General features: G+C 36.6%; 1 protein-coding gene across 3 annotated transcripts in view; it reads right to left on the bottom strand.

Moving 5' to 3' along the window:
* Positions 1–23489, bottom strand: part of LOC136043888 (RNA-binding protein Unr-like) — an 85250-nt gene extending 61761 nt beyond the window's left edge. For 2 of the 3 annotated variants that reach the window (XM_065728907.1, XM_065728906.1), the window contains exons 1-4: positions 8200–8791; positions 4949–5153; positions 3174–3336; positions 2027–2237 (exon numbers count right to left, since the gene is read on the bottom strand). In XM_065728907.1, the coding sequence (XP_065584979.1) occupies positions 2027–2237; positions 3174–3336; positions 4949–5153; positions 8200–8562 (942 nt within the window). In that variant the 5' untranslated portion in view covers positions 8563–8791. Of the gene's footprint in view, positions 1–2026; positions 2238–3173; positions 3337–4948; positions 5154–8199; positions 8868–23417 lie in introns of those variants that run through there. The other variant, XM_065728905.1, reaches the window with a different exon arrangement.

The following is a 23489-nucleotide window of genomic DNA, read 5'->3' as shown; positions in this document are numbered from 1 at the left end:
CCCCCCCCCCACTTTCCTTTCACCGGATCCGGTCGCAATTTAAAATAGGAGCTTTGAGACACGTTATCTTTCCGAACTTCAAATTTAATTAAGATCCGATCTCTCCTTCGTAACTTAAAATTACTTGTTGTTTTCTAATTTTTCGGAATTAACCCTCCCCTCTCCCAAACAGAGCAAATCCGTTCCGGTTATGTCAATAGCATATCTAGGACTTCTCCTTATGTTTCCCACCAAGTTTCATCCCCATCCCTCCACTCTAAGCGTTTTCAAAGATTTTAGGTTCCCCCCTCCAATGTCACCGGATCTGGTCGGGATTTAAAACAAGAGCTCTGAGACACAATATCCTTCCAAAAATCAAATTTCATTAAGATCCTATCACCCGTTCGTAAGTTAAAAATGCTTCATTTTTTCTAGTTTTTCCAAATTAACCGGCCCCCCACCCCAGATGGTCAAATCGGGAAAACGACTATTTCTAATTTAATCTGGTCCGAAACAGACAGAATTTGCGACCGCTATATGTCACTTGGTTAATACCAAGTGCCATGAAAATAAAATTTGTATCTAGTACCTAGTCCCAATTTATCAAGTTGATTTCTAAATGTATGGTATCCTTGTTTTAATTCCAATTTACTCCAGTTCCGTTACCGTAATTATACAGTTACATTAGATGAGTGAACAAAAAAAAAAAAAAAAATCTATGGGGCATAAATCCCCCTTTAATTAACGTGTTAAACTACATGCTCCATTTTTTTAGTCTAAAAACAGTGTTACTTTAACAAGAACAAAATCTAGCACTGAAATTTTTCTTTTTAATTTTGACCACAAGAATAATCAAAATTGTAGCCATAGGTTTGTTCTAAGGACTTTCTTGTTAATAATACATGATTCAAGAAGTGCATAAACTTCTTGGATTACCCTTGATACCAATACAAAGGACCAAATCAAAGTCGATAAAAAGTTACAATGATATGGTTTAAACTTCCTACATCATTATTTTAAACGTTAGTTAGTATCATGTCACAATCAATACAAAGGATCAGGTCAATACAAAGGATCTGATATCAACACAAAGTCCGACCAAATCAAAATAAATAAAATGATATTGATTAAACTTCAGACATCATTATTTTACATTAGATATTACCATCTCAAGCATTACATAACTTAGACTTAAAAACTTTCATTGAACAGCATTCATAGAAACAACTAAGACGACAACGTTTCAACGTACAACGTTTCACGTTGTACAACAATAATAACGTTTCAACGTAGCTTATTATGTTCAAATATGCTCGATTTCAGTTTTTTACTAAATTAAGCGAAAAGGGACTAAACTCAGGGAACTAACTCTGTTCTCTTTAGATATACTGAGACTAATTTCAATGTGCTCTAATACGACCTTAAATTTCTACATTAAAATAAAAACCAGCTTTGAAGCTCCCTCCCCTAATTTCCTCCTGATTCGGTGAGCTTTGACATATGTAAATCATCAGCCCATGAGTTAAAGTGGCCAAACGAAGATACGACCTCCTTAAATAGCCAACTACTTCAAATTCCGGAGTTTGTCATTGAGACTCAGTAAGTAGCCCTGGCCTTCCCTCTCCCTTCCTTTCAAATTGTACAAAAATTCGAAATCAGTTTTGGCAAGTACTAATTAATAAAAAGAATATATTCAATAAAGTATACCTACTCCCCCCCAAGCACCACCCCTCGATAAGATTGATCTTAAATCCCTCTGCCAAGAAGTGTGGCCGAAAAATCACCTCTTTACATATTTTCACGCTTATTGTACGACTATTTATAAATAAAACGGGATTGGAGAGGTGGCAATATAAACGTTAAATCACAACCCTAAAAAAAAGAAAGTGAAAAAATAAAAACAACCACAAAAAAAATCATTTGTAAAGAACAGAACTCTCAACACTCAAGAATAAACCCAAAAAGGGAAACGAAAGAAGAAAACAAAAAAAGAAAGAAGAAAATAAATAAGAAATGAAATGTAGAAAAAAAATACATAAATACATACATTTCTAGTTTCAATATTGAACTCAAGCTCGTCACCAAGTTGAATATCACCCAATTCTACAGCATCTGCAAGTTTGAAAGAAATCTCTCGGACAACGTCGGCACGTTCAACATATCCAACTGCATCCCGAATGGCACAAATCACACCTTTATAACGCACTGGCTGAGCTGGATTCTCAAGTCGAATGTAAAGAGCGCCGAGATTTCCAGTCCTAAAAAGAAATGTTTATTAAACAGTTGTTTACTCCTTGTGACTAATACATTTTTCCAACATGGTTGCAAAACATCAAGGTCACAAATTGGGTTTCTAAGAACTCGCAAAACTTAAATACTTTTTCGCAGACTGACCAATGGTCTGCACTAAACAGGTACTGACCTCCTGATTCGATGCCTTCAGTCGGGAGTGCAATACGTATTTGGGGGCAATTCATTCGGCGCTTACCGTATTTTTCCCCCAGATTTCTTTAGGTACCCATTTAGTGTTTGGGCGGCTCTGGCTGAGCTTACAGGGTCACACCATTGATCCCGTTCCAAAGCAAATAGCCACCGACACCAGGACTCCCACCACTGACCTCAGGATTTCAATTCCAGAGCGCTAACCACTCAGCCTCAACCCGACCTTATTCAATTTTCCTAAGAACATTATTTCTAATTTTGGCCCTCTCCTTTCTTAATTCAACAGTTTAGAGACATATTCTTTTCCCATTGAACGTTTTAAAATAGTCCTTAGGTCTATCCAAATGCAGTTTTCAAGAGTAGCAGGCGTCAAACTGAAAAAAAAAAGAAACTCAAGTGGGTAAAAATGGGCAAAGAGTCAGCGAAACAGTTAGCAACAAACAGCTTCAGAAAATTTTGATTAAAATTTGTAGATTTTTACTGGGTTTTAGGCTACATTTTGTCGGCGTAGAAGGTTGAGATGGTGTTACATTTCTTTCTGTTTCACTTTCGTTTTTACTCGGCAAGTCATTAACAATCCTTATGGATAAATCATATGCACATATAATTTAAAGCACAAAATTTTTTACAATATTCTAGATGATATTTTGTTTATATTGTATATATTATGTTACTATAAATAATCAATCATCTTAACCCTCTCCCTCTCTTTCAGTCCCTCCATCCCCCCAACAAAAACACTATTGTCATACCTTTGACTGGTAGTCATTTGAAAACTGACAGTGTCACCAACGCGAAGCGTTACATTCCCCTCTACGTCGTCTTTGGTGTATGGAAGAAAAAAACATTCGCCACGATTCTCATAAGAGATACGTCCTTGGCCTTCTCCATTGCGAAGCTCAGTTGTTACAACACCTGAAAATAAATACATCACTCAAAATTTTAGACGACACACAGCAAAAATATATCTTCGGAGTAGCAGAAGTGAATTAAGGGGTATTTCAGCTATCCTAACTAAACAACTACACGAGTTCTTCACTGGTTGTGAGACCATTGCCTTTCCTGAAGCCATAATAATTTCAATGATAAAAAAATAAAATCAAATTACAACTTAGAACGTTACAACGTTAAACACCAACTATCGTATTGACATTTTGACTGACGAACTCAGACATTTTGACTGACGAACTCAGATACTTACAACTGGATTTATTATAAGTTTCAGAAACTCATATCCCAGGGGTAGGAAACATGAAATTAGATAGACTTTACTTGCTCAGGCAGGAAGTACAAGTTGTATAGGCAGGGAATAGGGGCCACGATGAATATGGAGGTTTTCATGTCTGAGTTGGGAAGGTATTAATAATAGAACACTAGATTTCGGGCGCTTCGAAAAACGAAGGAGGATTTGCTGGACGTTTTCAGGACAAATTGCCTATGGATCGTTTTGAGTACCCGACAATATTTTATTAGCTCGTTATCTATTCGCTACTATTATCCATGACATTCTCCCATCTTGTGACCTTCTGCCATCATCTAGATGTTTGCCAGAAAAATTGTCAATGGACTGTTTTAGGTACCCGACTGACTGACCATATCTTAAACAGTAGGCTGTACGAAAAATATTATTCAATCTCGCTTTCTAGGGCTATAATGGGAAAAAGGATGAGATGGCGAGGACAAAATCCGGAGATGAAGGATGATAGGTTTCCAAAGATCGTCCTTCCTGGCCATCATCTATGGCCAAACGAAAAGCAGTTCGTCCCCAACTGCGGTGGGAGGATTTTGTAAGAAAAGGTTTAAGAGAAAGAGGAACTTCTTTGGAGGCTGTAAAGAGGGATGCTTTTACAAGACTGGGATTGAGGAGGAGCGTCCATAGCTGTTGGCCTCAGGCGGTTTGGTGCTGCAGTGAGTTGCTAGCAGTAGTACTACTACTGCCTGGTAAGCAATTGAAACGTCTGATAACAGATGTGGTAAGTGATTAGTTTTTAAAAAAGCATGAAAACAAAAAGATCAGATTTAGCTCAGACTTAGAGTGAGAGAAAAACATAGATTACAAAAGGGACGTGGGATGCATCCAGTATCCAGGGGGGGTAGAGCATAATTATTCATCAAATAATTTTTAGATCAGTAATTACCAAGCGGGTGCTGTCCTACCTAAGGATGTCAACAGATATTTCAAAAGACTTACAGAAAGGATAAAAGTTCCAACTCATTACTAGCAATATCTTTGACTGGAGGAATGGAGTTTCAACCTTAAAGTTAGAAGAGAAGGACAAGCTGCTAGGAAATGAAGAAGGAACGTTATTCTGAGAGATTATTCGTTTATTTAGGTGTAATAATATAGCTGAGTCTGGTTCACCTGACCCTGAAACCTGTTTCATTTTGGTTAATTTAACTATAATTGGGGAGAAGAAGAATATTTGAAGTACATAAACCAGCAAATGGAGCTCAAAAGAGACTATTTTTAGACTTCAAGTGCTGTTTCGGAGAAGAAGGGCAATTTTAAAGTCAGCATTATACATACCAGTTACTCTTTCTTCTCCAACAGCACTCTCTGGTGTAATTTTTGAAACAGCAGAGGCAATTGGTTTTCCATTTCTCTTGTCAAAGGTTACTTCAAACTGCACAGGATCACCAATACGAAGATGTTCAATATTTCCTTCAAACTGGGAGAAATGAAAGAAAAGGCGTGCTTGACGCTCACAGCATTGGATAAAGCCATACGAGTGCTGAAACAAAAATAGTAGAATAGCACATCTACAGTTAAAAACTCGTTATAGCACCAAGTCAACATAACTTTGCTCACTTTTTATTTCCATAATGTTCTCACTTGATTTGAATTCCCTATGGTCCCTGCTGGCTTTTCACAAAGTACAACTTTTGCAACATATTATAAAACCGACCTAGAATCTCAACCCTTTACCACCATAGCCCCAGAGAGTAGTACTAAGCCATATTTTCTTTGTTACTAATTACTTTAAATACTGTTGTTCAACAGGCCCATAAAACTGTCATTAAACCTAAAAAACGTTCCTGAGGGAACATTGCATTTTGCTGAACTTTTCAAAATGCCCACATTTCAGAGTCATAGGATACACAAGTACACATCATGGTGTCCCTACCATATTCCTCAGCTTTGTTTCTCTATTTCCCAAAGTTTTTCCAATTCCAAGAGAATTTGCATTTTAGTACAGCCACTTCCCTTACAATAACAGCAGCCTGTACACGGTACAAACCACATACACTGGATTTTTTGCGTGCTGGGGGGAGGGTAATAATAAAATTAAATTTCATAATTTGAATAATAAATGCCTTGAAATTCAGGAAAGTTTGAGATTTAAAGGAGAGGAAGCCCCCCTCCCTGTGCACATCCCCCATATAGCACTGATCACTTTAGCATACTTTTCTGGCATGCTATGTATGGATAAAGCCAACATCAAAGCTTTCTCCCTAATGAACCATTAAACACTTCTTCATTATCAATCTAAGCCTGAAAATCATGTCCACGCATCCTTCTTTTAAAACTTTATCCATATTGAACCTTAGTTCATCACACTCAGCTATATGCTTCATTTCAAAATCAATCAAATATGTTAAAGCTCTTCTAACTTTTTTTCGAACAGATCTGATCAGGCTTCCTAGAGCCGCTAGGGCCTCTCCTTTATCAAACTACTATCTCTAAGATCATGCTAACCATACTTCAAACAAAGAATATACCATGGCAGTCATTTTATTACCTTCTATAACTCCACAGTGAATCAATCAAAAATATCCTCACTATTTTCTACATCCTGATCACAATAAGGAACTACATAAAGATTTTAAATCAGTAAGTCCTTGACAAAATAGCCATTTCAGGTCCCACTTCTATGTTTAAATAGGACTAGTCCAGTGACTAATTCCTCTCAATTTCTTACTATGCAACTGCACTATCTCGCTATAATAAGCTACCATCTTGTTGCAACTTCCAAATCCTCAGGAATTGTATCCATAAGCTCCTGTTCACATTTACGTAAATCGTATTACTAATAGGCCTACTATTAACTAACTCACTGCAGCACCAAGCCGTCTGAGGCCAACCCAGCTACGTACGCTCCTCCTCTGTCCCAATCTATTCAAAGCTCTTTATATCCTCCCAAGGAATTCCCATTTTCCTTACATCTTTCCTTACGACGTCCTTCTACCCCATTCAGGGACCACCTACTTTTTTGGCCCTTGACAGCCGGTTGACAAGAAGGATATGTGGCAAATCTGTCATCCTTCATGCACAGAATGTGTCCTAGCTATTTGAACCTTTCTTTCATTGTAGCCCCAGAAAGCGGGATTGACCCACATTTTTCATACAGCTTAATGTTCGAGATACAGCAAGTCAGCTGGGTGCCTAAAACAATCTATAGGCAATTTTAATCAAACAGTACCATACTTAAGCTATTTCTATATTTATTAATATTTCTCCTATAATATTTCTTCTATATTATATAATATTTCTCTCTGCTTTTGTAACCTTCCTTCCGCAAACATCATCTACAATCTGACAATTACTTTCCTAAGACTATTCCATCCAACTTCAACAGCATCAAATTATAAACTCTTCAGGTTCAAATACAGCTCTTCTTGGAACCACTGCTACTACTACTATGGACAACTCACTGCAGGATTAAATCATCTGAGACCAACACAGCTGCGCACGCTTCTTCTCCGCCCCAATCTATTTATAGCTTCACTCTTTACTCCATTCTGATCAACTTTTAATCCTTAAGTCTATCAACATGACAATTACTAGTAAGTTGTGAAGCTTGATAAATACCAGCTTTAAATTAACTTGACACAACTAGAATTACTTTAAAGGTTTTCGAACACTTTTAACTAGGTCTACTTAATATTTGCATTTAACACCAGTAACAACACTCCTACCTACTGTAGCAACCTAAATTTACACTACCATGATCAATAAGACTAGCCATCTTACTACCACTGTGGTACTATATTAACTAACGGTATATTTTATGACCAAATGGTAGTTGTTCCTAAAAAATTATAGCAACATCTTATATTGGCATTTTTCCCTCCTCGTGCGAAGACATAGCTTGGAGCAAGTGATCAAAATACGGATCAAGTGCATTCTAGACCATAATTTTTTAAATGGCCCTTTAGGTCAGCCTTTGGAGATTTCTACGTGTTATGCTTCATTAGTATTTTCATATGTATGTATTTACGTATGTATGTGGGAGGGGTCTTTGTGTCACTGCCCTTCTTTCCTAAAATCAAATGGTTGTTTCTGAAGTCCCCCCCCCTTCACCCTTTAAAAGCAGCGCTCCATTTTAAAAATAAATTCGTGCATAAGTACTTATACTGAAATTTATTCACTCCGAAAACTCAGAAAATTTTCCATATTCCAATGAAAAAAAAGCATTCCATACAGGAAATGTGTTTATTAATTTAACTTAATATACCCACTTAACTGAATCAACTGGTACTAGATGGGAGGGTGTCAAACAGTTACTCGACTTCAATTCTACCACATATTTGAATATTGATCCCAATATGATCTGGGAATGAAGGGGGAAGGATGCTTGGTATAAATGTAGAAAAAATAAAACAATTTAAACATTGATATACCTGTCAACACAGAGTGGATTAGGATCTAAAACATTGCAGCCCAAAAATGCGTTTTAGGTTTTGCCAGCCCAAGCCCCTTGGAGAGCCCCAACCTTCTTTCCCCCAACATAAAAAAAGGGTGGACCTATACGAGCTATGAGTATAGTGCTGACTCACCAATAGTTTTTCAATAATTCCTGTCTCAAAAGTCCTTGAATTTGGAGAGTTGGCTCCGCCTTGAGAGCTTGTCCTTGAATCTTCATTTGACCCAAACATACCAATTGAAAAGGAGCCAATAGGAAATTCTATGTTGGTTGAAGGTAGAGCATTATAGCTCATTTGCTGCCCATATGACTGTTGTGGTCTCTGTTGTTGCTGCTGATAATATGGACTTGTGCTGAAGCTTCGAGGTGACTGAAAATCGTAGCTTGGTGGTGCATAGCCCTGTGATGCAACAGGGGAGGGATGACCAAACTGACCCATATTAGCAAATGGATCTCTCATATAAGCAGAAGAGATATGACTCCAGGAAGGATTCATTGTTATTCACTATCAAACACACACAAAAGTATCTTTTTTCGTCTATGTTAAAAATTAAACTAGGAAGGTATGATATCACAGTACACGTTCAAATGTGAGGCTTAATTTAGAATCAAAGAGATCATACAGTATACACAGAGTTGATTCTAAGTCCCCTGATATTGTATTGACTGGAATTTAGAACAACAGTAAAAAAATGTAAAAGGCTAAGAAATTAAATGTTGTAATGTTCGTAAGTCTGAGCACTCAAGATATGTTAGGCACAGTGGGATGAGATGCACTGATGTTTCTTCTATGGCGAAAACCTAGAAAAAGAATTTTTTTTTTTAATTTCTAGATCATATGTTTAGTAGCCTATCATTGATAACAGATGAAATTATTTTTCGTTTTTTATTAGTTTTGTATCTCTTCTATTTTCTAGGAATAGAAAAAAAATGAAATCAAGGTGACACAATCTATAAATGCTGACAGAAGCACACATACATGGGGGTCAGATAAATTTTGTAACCGACAATTTTTGCTAATTTTTTTTTTTTTTTGGTCAAATTTTGATTTTTTGATTTACTTAAAAGAAATAAGAATGTTGAATTAAAAACAAAACAGGCTTTTTTTAAGTGCACACATTATGCAATAAATTTTGAAACAGTTTTGCCAAAAACGTCCATGATTTTACGAAAAAAACTGGCATCCAAAAACTGAGAGATAGGAAAATTTACTATATTTTAAATTTAGAATGAAAATATGCATCAAGAAAACATTCACAAGCAGTTTAATTTTTCTTAGTAAGAACATCACTATTTGCAACAACAACAAGAGCTAAGAGCACATATGGCACTTGTGACGAGGTCGGACGCGCCAAGAGCTCATATGGTATGACCTCTACCAAAATTCTAAGAATCAATAGATTGATGTAAAAGGAAAATCGGAGGCTTAATGCCGGTCGGGATTTAAAATAAGAGCTCTGAGTCACGAGGTCCTTCTAAATATTAAAATTCAATAAGATCCGAACACCCACTCGTAAGTTATAAATACCTCACTTTTTCTACTTTTTCCTCTCCCTTCAGCCCCCCACATGGTCTAATCGGGGAAAACGACTTTATCAAGTCAATTTGTGCAGCTCCTGGACACGCCTACCAATTTCCATCGTCCTAGCACGTCCAAAAGCACCAAACTCGCCAAAGAACTGAGCCCCTCCCCCTAGCTACCCAAAGAGAGTGGATCTAGCCCGGGTACGTCAATCACGTATCTATGACAATTCCTTATTCTATCCACCAAGTTTTATCCCGATTTCTCTACTCTAAGCGTTTTCCAAGATTTCCGGTTTCCCCCTCCAACTCCTCCCAATATCAAATGATCTGGTTGGGATTTGAAATAAGAGCTCTGAGACATGAGTTCCTTTTAAATATGAAATTTCATTAAAATCCGGTTAAGCGTTAAATTAAAATTAAAAATCCTTAACCTAAAATCTTGGAAAACACTTAGTGGAGGGATCGGGATGAAATAGGCGGGAAAAATAGGCACAAGTCCTATATATATGATTGAAATAAACCGGAACGGATCCGCTCTCTTTGGGGTAGTTGGGGGGGGGGGGGGGGGGTAAAAATGAGGTATTTTAACTTTCGAACGGTTGATCGGATCTCAATGAAATTTGATATTTAGAAGGATATCGCGTCTCAGAGATCTTATTTTAAATCCCGACCGGATCTGGTGACATTGGGGGGAGGTGGGAGGGGGAAACCTAAAATCTTGGAAAACACTTAGAGTGGAGGGATCGGGATGAAACTTGGTGGGGAAAATAAGCACAAGTCCTAGATACATGATTGACATAACCAGAACGGATCCACTCTCTTTGGGGTAGTTGGGGGGGGGGTTAGTTCTGAAAAAATAGAAAAAATGAGGTACTTTTAACTTACGAATGGGTGATCGGATCTCAATGAAATTTGACATTTAGAAGGATAGCATGTCTCTAAGCTCTTATTTTAAATCCCGACCAGATCTGGTGACATTAGAACCTAGAATCATGGAAAACGCTTAGATTGGAGGGATCGGGATGAAAATTGGTGGGAAAAATAAGTAGAAGTCTTAGATACGTGATTTACATAATTGGAACGGATCCGCTCTATTGGGGGGGGGGTTATTTATGAAAAATTAGAAAAAATGACGTATTTTTAACTTACGAAGGAGTGATCGGATCTTCATGAACCTTCATATTTAGAAGGACCTCGTAACTCGGATCTCTTATTTTAAATCTCAACCGGATCCAGCGTCATTGGGGGACAGTACTTAAAGGGGAAAATACTTAAAGCGCAGAGATCAGGATGAAACTGGATGGGAAGAATAAAACCTGTCTAAGATACGTGACTGACAAAACCGGACTGGATCTGCTCTCTTTGGTGGAGTTGGGGGGGGGGGGGATAATTTTGAAAATTGAGGTATCTGTAACTTACGAAAGGGTGACCAGATCTTAATGAAATTTGATATTTAGAAGGATCTTGTGCTTTAAAGCTGTAATTTTAAATTACGACCAGATCCTGTAGCATTGGGGGGAGTTGGAGGGGGAAACCGGAATTCTTAGAAAGTGAAAATTGGGGTATTTTTATCTTATGAATAGGTAATCGGATCTTAATAAAATTTGATATTTAGAAGGAATTCATGGCTCAGAGTTCTTATTTCAAATCCCAACGAGATCTTTTGACATTGGGGGGAGTTGGGGGGGGGAATCTTGGAAAACACTTGGAGTGGAGGAATCGGGATGAAGCTTGGTGGATAGAATAAGCAAATGTCCTTGATACGTGATTGGCGTAGCCGTACTGGATTCGCTCTCTTTGGAGGAATTGGGGGGAGGGGTTTAGTGATTTGGTGAGTTTGGTGTTTCTGGACGTGCTAGGACGATGAAAATTGGTAGGCGTGTCAGGGAGCTGCACAAATTGACTTCATAAAGTCGTTTACCCAGATTCGACCATCTGGGGGGGCTAAAGGGAGAAAAAAAAATTAGAAAAATTAGGTATTTATAACTTACGAGTGGGTGATCGGATCTTAATGAAATTTGATATTTAGAAGGACATCGTGACTCAGAGCTCTTATTTTAAATCCTGAGCAGCATTAAGCCTCTGATTTTCCTTATAAATCAATCTATTGATTCTTAGAATTTTGTTATAGCTCATACCATATGAGCTCTTGGCTCGTAGCTCTTCTTGCCTCGTCACAAGTGTCATATGAGCTCTTAGCTCTTGTTTTTATTTAATTTCTGAACATTCTTCAGTTAATCCATGTTTTGATTTCGGCTCTCCGCAGATGAATAATTAAGCAAAGATTTGCATATTTATTTATTTGGCTAACCGGCTTTCCCTTAGATCGAATGATTTTGAGAAAAAAGGAGGGGGGAGGAGGCCCAGTTGCCCTCCAATTTTTTGGGTACTTAAAAAGCCAACTAGAACTCTTAATTTTTTACGAACGTTTTCATTAGTAAAAGATATACGTAACTTACGAATTAGCTTACGTAAAAAACTTCTATATTCGTATGTTTTTATTACGTACATGAGAGAGTTCGCCCACTCGTCAATACCTCACTCTTTACACTAAAGCTTAAATTTTTTCCCCTGAATCACAAAGGCCGTAGAATAAATAGTTGAAGTCACTAAAAATACTTTAGCGTAAAGAGTGCGGTATTAGGAGAAGGTGAACCCCTTATATGCGTAATATTTTCTGTTCGTTTTAAGTTTTAATGCTACTCCTTACTTTCAGTTGAAAAAACCTTTCCATATTTATTTTTTCATTGTTTTTTTAAATAATACTAGAAAATGCTGCGCCCCTTCATGGAAATCTTCTTCCCTCATGACAAATTCCTCCATGGAAAGTTTCCCCCACATAGCCCCCTCTTCCCAAACCCTCCACCCAACCAAAGAATCCTCCTGAAAACGTCTGTATACTTCCCAATATACATTACTATATGCAAACACTGATCAAAGTTTGTAACTTGCAGCCCCTCCCACGGGAACTGTGGGGGAGTAAGTCCCCCAAAGACATAGTTATCGACTATGTCGACTAAGGTTTTTCGACTATGCTGAATAAAATGGCTATCTCAGAATTTTGATCCGACGACTTTGGGTAAAAATGAGCGTGGGAGGGGGCCTAGGTGCCCTCCATTTTTCGGTCACTTAAAAAGGGCACTAGAACTTTTCATTTCCGTTCGAATGAGCCCTCTTGCAAAATTCTAGGACAACTGGGTCGATTCGATCACCCCTGGGAAAAAGAAAAAAAAACAAATAAACACGCATCCGTGATCTGTCTTCTGGCAAAAAATACAACATTCCACATTTTTGTAGATAGGAGCTTGGAACTTGTACAATAGGGTTCTATGATACGTTGAATCTGATGGTGTGATTTTCGTTAAGATTCTATGACTTTTAGGGGGTGTTTCCCCTTATTTTCTAAAATAGGGCAAATTTTCTCAGACTCGTAACTTTTGATGGGTATGACTAAACTTGATGAAACTAATATATTTAAAATCAGCATTAAAATGCGATTCTTTCGATGTAACTATTGGTTTTAAAATTCTGTTTTTTAGAGTTTTGGTTACTATTGAGCCGGGTCGCTCCTTACTACAGTTCGTTACCACGAACTGTTTGATTTGACCTATCTAATAAATTAAAACAAACATTTTTTTTTTTCAACAGGCACCATGTGGTTAATAAATCTTCAAATACAGCAACCTTTAAAAAAATCAAATCAAATCAAAAAATCAAATAGCATGCATAAACAGGATGTGCAGATAGATTGAATAAAACTACTTTACTAGAAGTTTTCCCCTTGCACTGGCAGACCCAGGGGGGCCTGGAGGACCCCGACCCCCTCCCCAAAAAAGTTTTTTTTTTCATTTTTTACTGTTTCTTTTTTAAATTAAATTTGTCAATTTGGTTAATTATTGGCGCCCTTGTCAAATTGCGCCTCCCCCAGATTTTGGTTATTGCCCCCTTGTCACATTGACCTTGCCCCAAAGATTATGCTCTAGATCTGCCCCTGTCTCCTTCTATAGAAATCAAAGGAATTCTCTCTCTCTCTTTGGATTTATCAAAGAATCCTCTCCCCTCAAAACGACAACAGAAAAATCGAAAAAAGATAACATGTCGATGCATTTTTCTTATGTCGAACACACAAGAACGCACCTACATTCTTCAAATGCAGCATTTGATTCTTAATGTCAACCACTGGTCAAATAGTGTTTGGTTGAATACCATTGCCTGTTTGGCAACTGAAGTTTTAAGTCCCAATAACCTAATTTGACAAGGACTAGGACAAGATTTGATTGTCTGAATGGTAACTCACACAACCTAAGGTAATAGTAGATGCAGAATCTTATAAAAGTAAAATGGGAGAAAAATCTGCAAAATAAGCTAGAAAAAAATGCCCCTAACAGCTTAAAAATACATATCTTTCCTTTGAAGGTGTAGTTGCCTTTGGGAATCAATAGATTGTTGTCATTTGTCTTTGGCAACAAATGGCAACTGACAGCTTAAAAATACATAGCTTGCTTTACTTTGAAGGTGTAGTTGTCTTTGAGAATGAATAGACTGTTACCATTCGTCTTTGGGACAAATGGCAACTGACACCTTAAAATCATGTCATGCTTATTTTCTTCAGGTCACCCACTTTCCTCTGTAAATACTGAGCAACATCTTGGACTCAATATTGATTAAATAAAAAAAAATAAGGTTTTTTAAATGAAAGTAAGGAGCAACATTAAAACTTAAACGAACAGAAATTACTCCGTATATGAAAGGGGCTTTTCCTCCTCAATGCCTCGCTCTTTACGCTAAAGTATGACTTCCTCTTAACTCTATTTTTAAAACAGTAGAAACTTTAGCGTAAAGAGCGGGGCGTTGAGGAGGAAAAGCCCCTTTCATATACGGAGTAATTTCTGTTCGTTTTAAGTTTTAATGTTGCTCCTTACTTTCACTTAAAAAAAACTTCTTTTTTTATTCAATTTCTGGACGTTTTTGAATTAATGCATGTTTTGATCTTGGCTTTTCGCAAATAAATAATTAAAACGAAAATTACATATTAATTAATTGCAATTAATCGGAAGATTTAGAGAAAAAAGGAGCGAGGGAGGAGGCCTAGTTGCCCTCCAAGTTTTTTATTGCTTAAAAAAGCAACTAGAACTTTTAATTTTTGACAAACGTTTTCATTGGTAAAAAATGTACGTAACTTACGAATTAACTTACGTAACGAACTTCTATATTCGTATGTTTTTATTTCGTATATGAGAAGGTTCTACCCTCGTCGATACCTCGCTCTTTACAATAAAGCTTAGATTTTGTCCCAATTCTTTAAGAATGACCTCTGAATCACAAAGGCCGTAGAATAAATAGTTGAAATTACTAAAAATACTTTAGCGTAAAGAGTGAGGTATAACGAGGAGGTAAACCCCTCATATGCGTAATAATTTTTGTTCGTTTTAAGGTTTAATGCTGTTCCTTACTTTCAGTAGAAAAAACTTTTCATATTTATTTATAATTGTTTTTTTCAAATAATGCTTAAAAATCCTTCATTGAAATTCTCTTCCCCCATGAGAAGTCTCTCCATGGAAATATCCTCCCACGTTACCCCCCCCCCTCAAATCTCCCCCCTAAACCAAAAAATTGCCCTGAAAACGTCTGTACACTTCCCAGTGACCATTACTATATGTAAACACAGGTCAAAGTTTGTAACTTGCGGCCCCTCCCACAGGGACCGTGGGGGAGTAAGTCGTCCCTAAAGACATAGTTATTAGGTTTTTCGACTATGGTGAATAAAATGGCTATCTCAGAATTTTAATCCGTTGACTTTGGGGAAAAAATGAGCGTGGGAGGGGGCCTAGGTGCCCTCCATTTTTTTGGTTACTTAAAAAGGACACTAGAACTTTTAATTTCCATTAGAATGAGCCCTCTCGCGACATTCTAGGACCGCTATGTCGATACAATCACCCCTCGGAAAAAAAACAAAAAAACAAATGAACACGCATCCGTGATTTGTCTTCTGGCAAAAAATGCGAAATTCCACATTTTTGTAGATAGGAGCTTGAAACTTCAACAATAAGGTCCTCTGATACGCTAAATCTGATGGTGTGATTTTCGCTAAGATTGTATGACTTTTAGGGGGTATTTCCCCCTATTTTCTAAAATGAGACAAATTTTCTCGTAACTTTTGATGGGTATAACTGATCTTGATGAAACTTATATATTTAAAATCAGCATTAAAATGCAATTCTTTTGATGTAACTATTGGTATCAAAGTTCCATTTTTTAGAGTTTGGGTTACTATTGAGCCGGGTTGCTCCTTACTACAGTTCGTTACCACGAACTGTTTGATAAGATATTAAAATTCAGCACTCATGCTATGAAGTCTGCTGCTGGTACTAGCTGAACCATGTGCTGATTAAGCATACTCTTTCCATTCATTCCCCTAGAGTCATCAGTCTTCTGTAAAAGTGACTTGTGTGTCCTAAGCTTGAAGTTGGAATATCTATAGCCTCCCTTTATTTAAAAAAAAAGACATAAAAGTGTTTGAAGATGTGCAGAAAAATGTCACCAAAGTGATATCTGGAATGTGAGAAATTTCCTACCCTGCAAGACTAGCAAAGCTGAAACTCCCAACTCTTGTATAAAGGAGAAATGGAGCTGATGCCATTTTAACCAATAAGCTGATGAGTGCTAATACACACTCAGTATTATTTCCCACAGTTGGTCCTAATTCAAGAACCAGAGGTCATCAGTTGAAACTTGTTAAGCAGCCTACCCTATCCAGAGACTGTGCTCAATTCTTTTCCTCAAGGATTGTCAACAGTTGGAATCTGTGGACATCTTCAAACAAAGACTGTATGCTGAGTGGTCCTCCAGGGAGTGTAAACTCAACTGGGAAGCTATGTATCAGCATAGTGCACCAAGTCAATAAAGAATCCTGAATACAACTCAAATCATCAACTCTGGACCTCTACAAGGAGAAATCTTTAGATTGCTAAAAGCTGTAATTTAAAGTAAGGTATAATACTTTGTGGTATCCAATTAATTACTATGGATTCATCAGAGTAGTTTGGCTGGTCCCCTGTTTCAAATAAGCAGACTTTCTCCTTGGATATAAGGAAGTTCACTAACCAGTCTGTCATGCTTGAACTAGTGCTAACAGCAGATAATTTGGATTGAAGTCAATTGTGATATGATTTGTCAAAAGCCTTGGCAAAGTCCAGCAGCAGTAGGCCAACTGGGTGTCCTATGTTAATCAGATCAGTAATTATTTCATGCTTTCCAAGATATTTGTTTCAATTGATCTTCCTATCTGGAACTCATGCCCCTTAGGTGAAATGATCTTATTAGTGATTTACTGATTGACTATAAGGAATGACTATATATTAAAGAATCTTAGCAAAAGCTGAAGTTAGGCTAATAGGTTAATAATTGCCATATTTGGTGCAGTCCCCTTTCTTGAATACTAGCATTATACTGACTACTTTCTAGTCTGTTGGTAGCTCTCTGGAGGCAAGCAACATTTGGAACTTACTGTGAGGGGCCAGGAAATTATCATTAAACTGAAGGGTCTCAGTAAACGTTTAAGCATGGCTGCAAACAATAGTGTGATGTTGCTACCTGTCTTTGGACAAACTCTCATTGTCTGCTAATCAGCCTAGTTTGAGGATGTACCAACATACATCCCAAATTCCAGCAAAGGTCACACAAAATCCTTTCATAGGGAGATGTACCCCCATTTTTCAGTTAGTCAGTAAAAAAGTTTCAGTCAGTTATTAAGTAAAATTAAGTGATTTTAATAGCAAGATTGCTCAAATCAGTCACTTATTACTGACCAGCAGGTGGTAGAATTTATTATCCCCTTCCCCCAAAAAACAAGAGCTAAGAGCTCATATGGTACAAGCTCTAGCAAAATTCTAAGAATCAATAGATTGATTTAAAAGGAAAGTCAGAAGCTTAATGCTAGTCGGGATTTAAGATAAGAGCTCTGAGTCACAAGGTCCTTCTAAATATCATTACAATCAAATCATCCACTTGTAAGTTCTAAGTACTTCATTTTTTCTAGTTTTTACTCTCCCTTCAGCCCCCCAGATGGTCGAATCACTGAAAACGACTTTATCAAGTTAATTTGTGCAGCTCCCTGACACGCCTACCAATTTTCATTGTTCTAGTATGTCCAGAAGCACCAAACTCGCTAAAGCACTGAACCCCGACCCCTAACTCCCCCAAAGAGAGCAGATCCAGTACGGTTACGTCAATCACATATCTACGACATTTACTTATTCTACCCATGAAGTTTCATCCCAAATTCTCCACTCTAGGCGTTTTCCAAGATTTCCGGTTCCTCCCCCCCCCCAACTCCCCCAAATGTCAACAGGTCTGGTCAGGATTTGAAATAAGAGCTCTGAGACATGAGTTCCTTCTAAATATCGAATTTCATTAAGATCCACTCACCCATTCTTAAGTTAAAAATACCTCAATTTTTCTAATTTTCCCTAATTAACACCCCCCAGCTCCCCCGAAGAGAACGGATCCGTTCCAATTATGTCAATCGCGTATATATAACTTGTGCCTATTCTTCCCATCAAGTTTAATCCCAATCTCTCCACTCTAAGTGTTTTCCAAGATTTCTGTTTCCCCCCTCCAGCCCCCCAAGTCCCTGGACCCGATTCGAATTGAAAATGGAGCATCTGAGACATACGGTCCTTCTATATATCAAGTTTCATTAAGATCCAATCGCCCCATTTGTATGATAAAGATACCTGAATTTTCACGTTTTCCAAGACTTCTGGTTTCCCCCTCCAACTCCCCCTAATGTCACCGGATCTGGTCAGGATTTAAAATGAGAGACCTAAAGCACAAGATCCCTCTAAATATCAAGTTTCATTAAGATCTGATTGCCCGTTTGTAAGTTACAAATGCCTCATTTTTTCTAATTTTTCTGAATTACCCCCCCCCCCCTAACTCCACCAAAGAGAGCAGATCCGATCTGGTTATGTCAGTCATGTATCTTGGACTTGGGCTTATTCTTCACACCAAGTTTAATCCTGATCTCTCTGCTTTAAGCATTTTCCAAGATTTCCAGGTCCCCCCTCCCAATCTCCCCAATGATGCAGGATCCGGTTGGGATTTAAAATAAGAGATTGAGTTACGAGGTCCTTTTAAATATGAAATTTCATTAAGATCCGATCATTCGTTTGTAAGTTAAAAATATCTCCTTTTTCTAATACTTCAGAATTAACCCCCCCCCCCCCCACAGCTCCCCAAAATAGAGCAGATCCATCCAGTTATGTCAGTCACGTATCTAGGACTTCTGCGTATTTTTCCCACCAAGTTTCATCACAATCCCTCTACTCTAAAAATTTTCCAAGATTTTAGCCCCCCCCCCAACTCCCCCCAATGTCACCAGATTCGGTGGTGATTTATTCTGAGACACAATATCCTTCTTAACATCAAATTTCTTTAATATCTGATCACTTGTTTGTAAGTTAAAAATACCTCGTTTTTTCTAATTTTTCCAATTTAACTGTCCCCCCACTCCCCCCAGATGGTCAAATAGGGGAAACAACAATTTCTAATTTCATCTGGTGTGGTTCCTGGTACGCCTGCCAAATTTCATCATCCAAGCTTACCTGGAAGTGACTAAACTAGCAAAAACAGGACAGACAGGCAGACCAACCAACAGAATTTACAATCACTATATGTCACTTGGTAGTACCAAGTTCCATAAAAACCCTTTGGGCTAGTGACATCACTGCCTGATGGATATACACTATACATCACATGGCCTAGCTTAATAAATACTCACACTTCTTTTAGATAAGTGCATTTTTTTCTTTCTACTGATAAATTGCTGTTTATTATAAATAATAAAGAAGAGGGGGTTGTGCTACTGAAACATATAGTTGGAATTCATAGACTGGGTTGTACATTTACCAACTGAGGGGGTGGTCAAACAATATACCTTTAGAAGTGAGATAAATATGAAGCCTATTTATGATTGTTTCAAGGCAGTTTTCAGGATTTCATGCAACCTTTTCTGGTAATTACAGGTGATAGCAACCACACCCAAGAAGTGAAGTTAGGTTGATCCTAATGATATATTAAATAATTAAACAAGTTTTTCAACTGAAAGTAAGGAGCAACATTAAAATTAAAATGACCAGAAATTACTCCACACATGAGAGGCTGTTCCCTCCTAAACACCCTGCTCTTTATGCCAAAGTTTGACCCTGTCTCACAACTCTACTTTTTAAAACAATAAAAACTTTATTGTAAAGAGTGGGGCATTTAAAAGAGAACACCCCCTTTCATATATGGAGTAATTTCTGGGTTTTTTTTTAAGCTTTAATATTGCTCCTCACTTTCAGTTGAAAAAACTTGCTTTTTATTTAATTTCTGAACGTTTTTGAATTAATACATGGTTTGATTTTGGCTCTCCTCACATGAATAATTAAAATGAAATTTGCATGTTAATTTTTGTGACTAAATGGCTTTCCCATAGTTTTGATCAGACAATTTTGAGAAAAAAAGGGTGGGGTAGGAAGCCTATTTTCCCTCCAATTGTTTGGTTACTTTGGCAACTAGAATTGTTTTATTAGTAATAATTATACATAACTTACAAATTAACTTATGTAATAAGCTTCTATATTTGAATATTCTTATTATGTATATGAGAGGGTTCACCTCCTCATCAATACCTTGCTCTTTACACTAAAGCTTAAATTTTACCCCAATTCTTTAAGAATGACCCCTGAATCACAAAGTTCATAGAATAAATAGTTGAAATTACAAAAAGTACTTTAGCATTGAAAGTGAGGTATTTAGGAGGAGATGAATCTCCTCATATGCATAATAATTTCTGTTCATTTTAAGTTTTAATGCTGCTCCTTACATCCAGTTGAAAAAACTTTTTCATATTTGTTTTTTCATTGTTTTTTTTTTAAGAATACTAGAAAATCCTGCTCCCCCTTCATGGAATTTTTCTTCCCCCATGATAAATTATCCATGAAAAGATCATCCCACATAACCTCCTTCTCTTGACCCCCCTCCACCCAACCAGAAAAAATCCCCCTGAAAATATCTGTACACTTTCCAATCACCATTTCTATATGTAAACAATGGTCAAAGTTTGTGACTTGCAGCCCCTCTCCCAGGGACTGTGGGGGAGTAAGTCATCCCCAAAGACATAGTTATTAGGTTTAGACATAGTCATAGTACAACTATGCTGAACTAAATGGCTATCTCAAAATTTTGATCCAGTGACTTTGGGGAAAAAATGAGCATGGGAGGGGGCCTAGGTGCCCTCCAATTTTTTGGTCACTTAAAAAGGGCACTAGAACTTTTAGATTCCATTAGAATGAGCTCTTTTGCAACATTCTAGGACCACTGGGTTGATACTATCACCCCTGGGAAAAAAAACAAAAACATGGACTCATGATTGGTCTTATGGCAAAAATGCACAATTCCATATTTTTGTAGATAGGCGCTTGAAACTTCTACAGTTGAGTTCTCTGATATGCTGAATGCAATTATGTGATTTTTGTTAAGATACTATGATGATTAAAGGGTGTTTCCCCCTATTTTCCAAAATAAGGCAAATTTTCTCAGGCTTGTAACTTTTGATGGGTGAGACTAAATTTGATGAAACTTATATATTTAAAATTGGCATAAAAGTTTGATTCTTTTGATGTATCTATTAGTATCAAAATCCTGTTTTTTAGAGTTTTAGTTACTATTGAGCTGGGTTGCTCCTTACTACAGTTCATTACCATGAACTGTTTGATACCAAATTATGAACACATTATACTAAACACATAACCTAACCAACTCCATATATTAAGTATTTTATTATAATATACCTGTCTAGTAGTTTATCTGATTAAGCCAATTATCTCCAAATACAGACAGAGAAATCAGTTTTACTCAGAATAAGAACTTGAATTTGGTCACCATAACATGTAAGTAACCTATTTTCTAATAAAGAACAAAGAGTCACATTAAAGACTCAAAATGAAGCTTTGGTGTGCTAAATTATTAATTATTAACAAAAATTAGGCCTACTCAGAAATCTTGGTATATACTTTGATTGTGAGTATTTAGATAGCTGACAAATAAACTTACTTCTAGGATCAGAATTTTATCCTGAATCCAAATATGATATTCATTTCTATTGCAAATTTAATTTTAACATAATCTATCTTTTCTAACCTTAACCAAATATATAGTCTATATTATACACTTGCCATGTATGTATTGACTCTTGATTTTTTCACCATTGATGTAATTTAAAGGTAAACCACTTTTTATAAGCTTGATGCAAACAGAGGTAAATAATCTGTATCTAAAATAAGAGAAAAGGGTGAGGGTCTCTAAAGGGCTTACAACTGAATTAATGACAAAAACAAATATATTTGGATTTAGGATAAAATTCTGATTGTGGTGATAATTTTTAGTAAGACACCATCAATACCACCTACCAAAAACATATTAATAGACAAATACTGATAATTTAGGTTAAGTTAAGTCAGGATAAATAGATAGCACTTGAGTGTTTGTCTGTAAAGGATTTTAAAAACTTAGAAAATAGACAAAAAATATTTTAAAATGTGATAGAAAAACTGGAAATACAAGGGAAGAAGTGAAGATAAAGGTTCTCCACCTTGTAAATCATGTTAACTAGAATTATTCTGAATATTATGAAGTAGCCTAAGAATTGTTTTCTTAACATGTTCCTTATGTACTGGACTGCTCCTAGACTTATGTTTGCAGCCTATTTACATTAATAAGATTATCAGGTTTTCTTGGTAGGCCCATTATTGTTCATATTTTAAAGATAGTTTCTTGGTAATTTGTTTGTTGTTTATGTTTTTGACTTACAAATGAAGTGAATGTACCACTTGGTGTGTTCTTTATGAATATAATAATTACTTCTTTTGCAAATTCAAATTTAAGCACTTTTTGACCTAACCTAACCATAAATAATTTTGGTGCTGAGAAAACATAGTATATTATTTTGTTGAAAACAACCAAAAGCACATACTTTAATTGAAAATTTGGCATCAAGGAAGAAGAAAACAGCAAAATAAAATTTATTTATCCAACTTAATTGTGGAAAATCAGTGCTTGTGGATTGTATAACATTAGAAACATGGATTTATAATGAAACAGTAGGTTTGAGACCAATATTTTCAAGTCTTTTTTATACCCAAAAACTAGAAATATTCCATCAATTTCAAGAGCTCAAAGAGTGCTTATATTAGAATTTGCATTAGAAGTGATTATTATACCTGTAAAGAAAATAAAAAAGGTATCAAGTGGAATGTTAACTTTATTTGCAAGTCAAAAATATGAACAACAAAAATTTAGCGGTGTTTTTATTACCAACATTCAGCACAATCACAAGGCAAAAGGATAATATGGGGAAGCAATGAGGTAATCTCAGGTCTACACAGAGTTACTGATTTTTAAATAGATTAGTCCATGAAAAAACAACAAATAAATACAAAACTAGGTCTATATGTGTATCCATCCATGGGGGGGGGGGTGAATTGGCAGGGTAGTCTAATTACTTTTAGGCAGGTCTGTACTGAACAGGAGCATAGAACAAGGAACCTAATGGTATTAGTATAATTATATGTCGGTTTTTTACATTACCTATGGCTACATGAGAGGAGTAGGGTCACAAACATGACTTCAACCTTAAAAGGGCATAAAATCACAAATATAAAAATGTCACTTTTTTGTTATAGCACGTCCCCCTCTGGAAAGCCCCTATCCTACAAGTTAATCAGCATTTTTAGCTCACCTATATGGAAAAAAAATGAAAAATTGTTATACAGTAATTCAACTTACTTAGTTACTTCAGTTAAGTAAGGAAACAGGCGGCCATTGAGCATCTCTGAGTAATTGCTGTTGCGTTAAGAA

Source organism: Artemia franciscana, chromosome 2, assembly GCF_032884065.1.
Source record: "Artemia franciscana chromosome 2, ASM3288406v1, whole genome shotgun sequence".
Lineage (NCBI taxonomy): Eukaryota > Metazoa > Arthropoda > Branchiopoda > Anostraca > Artemiidae > Artemia > Artemia franciscana.
This window is presented reverse-complemented; position numbering and strand designations above follow the sequence as displayed.